At 43.5% G+C, this 1,407-nt stretch overlaps 1 protein-coding gene across 10 annotated transcripts in view; it reads left to right on the forward strand.

The window, feature by feature from the left end:
* MYO9A (myosin IXA) overlaps nt 1-1,407 on the forward strand; it is a 423,504-nt gene that overhangs the window by 312,914 nt on the left and 109,183 nt on the right. For all 10 annotated transcript variants that reach the window (XM_014530413.1, XM_014530418.1, XM_014530420.1 and 7 more), the window contains one exon: nt 739-888. In XM_014530413.1, coding sequence (XP_014385899.1) covers nt 739-888 — 150 coding nt within the window. The remainder of the gene's footprint in view (nt 1-738; nt 889-1,407) is intronic.

Consider the following 1,407-nt stretch of genomic DNA (forward strand, 5'->3'; position numbering starts at 1 on the left):
GCAGTGGTTCTCAACCTTCCTAATGCCACGACCCTTTAATACAGTTCCTCATGTTGTGGTGACCCCCAATTTCATTGTTACAAATTGAACATAATTAAAGCATAGTGATTAATCATAAAAACAATATGTAATTATATATGTGTTTTCCGATGGTCTTAGGCGACCCTTGTGAAAGGGTCGTTCAACCCCCAAAGGGGTCGTGACCCACAGGTTGAGAACTGCTGCCTTAGGGGATGTCGGATTGCTGGTTTCAGCCCAATCCCTACAGGCCAGGCTGAGGGACCCCACCTGCTGGAGGGACCCTGCTCACTTGGCAGATGCCCTGCAAGCCCCGGCGCCACCCCAGGTGTGGCCGGACAGGGAGGGACCATGGGAGGTTGGCTCCAGGGCATGTCTGGCCCCTTTCACCCAGTCCCGCCCCGCTGGCCACCTTCTAATTAATTTTCTTTCCATGTGCACGAATCTGTGCACCAGGCCTCTAGTGTATCATATATCTTGCACTGGAATTTTGTACACATGTGCACCTTCCCATTTCCCTTTCTATATCCTAATGTTTTATTTTCATTTTGAGAATGACCACTTTGGATAAATTGTAGAAATATTTATCAGTACTGCTTTTATTAATCTGCCACTGTATTTGTTCTTCTCTAAAAAGGCTAATTACAGAAGGGATGATGCATGAAATAAATTTCTCATTTCTTCTTAAACTGTATTTCTCATCTTTCTTCTTTTTGGTAGGTGTTCCTAAAGGAACAGGAACGACAGCACCTACAAGATCTGCTTCACCAAGAGGTGCTCCGCAGAATAATATTGTTACAACGATGGTTTAGGGTCTTGCTGTGCAGGCAGCATTTTCTCCATCTGAGACAGGCATCAGTTATCATTCAGGTGGGAGACAAAAGATTTCTTGCATGAGATTAGCTAGTTTATTTGGCCTTTGTTTTAGTAACCAGAATTATTTTACTATGAAACATATAAATAAGAATATAAACTTCTTCAGAGGTGAGAATGTGTTCTACACATTTTTGAAATGTTGATAGCACCAAAAAGATTACTTGCCATATAATAACAGACTATTAATAAATATTGATGGAGTTTAATTTAAATTAAATTGAATTTATAGTTATAATGGCTTGTGAGGTATGATCGGGGCAAAGGAATTATGTGCCTTAATTTTTGTTACATAGTTATTCTATATAATAAGAGAGGGGTATGCTAATTAGCTGCGACCGGATATGCTAATTAGTCATGACCAGTATGCAGATTGACCATCACTCCCAACACACAAGATGGCCGCCCCCATGTGGCCACAAGATGGCCTGCAGAGGAGGGCAGTTGGGGGCGATCAGGCCAGCAGGGGAGGGCAGTTGGGGGTGACCAGGCCGGCAGGGGAGGGCAGCTGGGGGC

The sequence above is a fragment of the Myotis brandtii genome, unplaced genomic scaffold, assembly GCF_000412655.1.
Source record: "Myotis brandtii unplaced genomic scaffold, ASM41265v1 scaffold74, whole genome shotgun sequence".
Taxonomy (NCBI): Eukaryota; Metazoa; Chordata; class Mammalia; order Chiroptera; family Vespertilionidae; genus Myotis; species Myotis brandtii.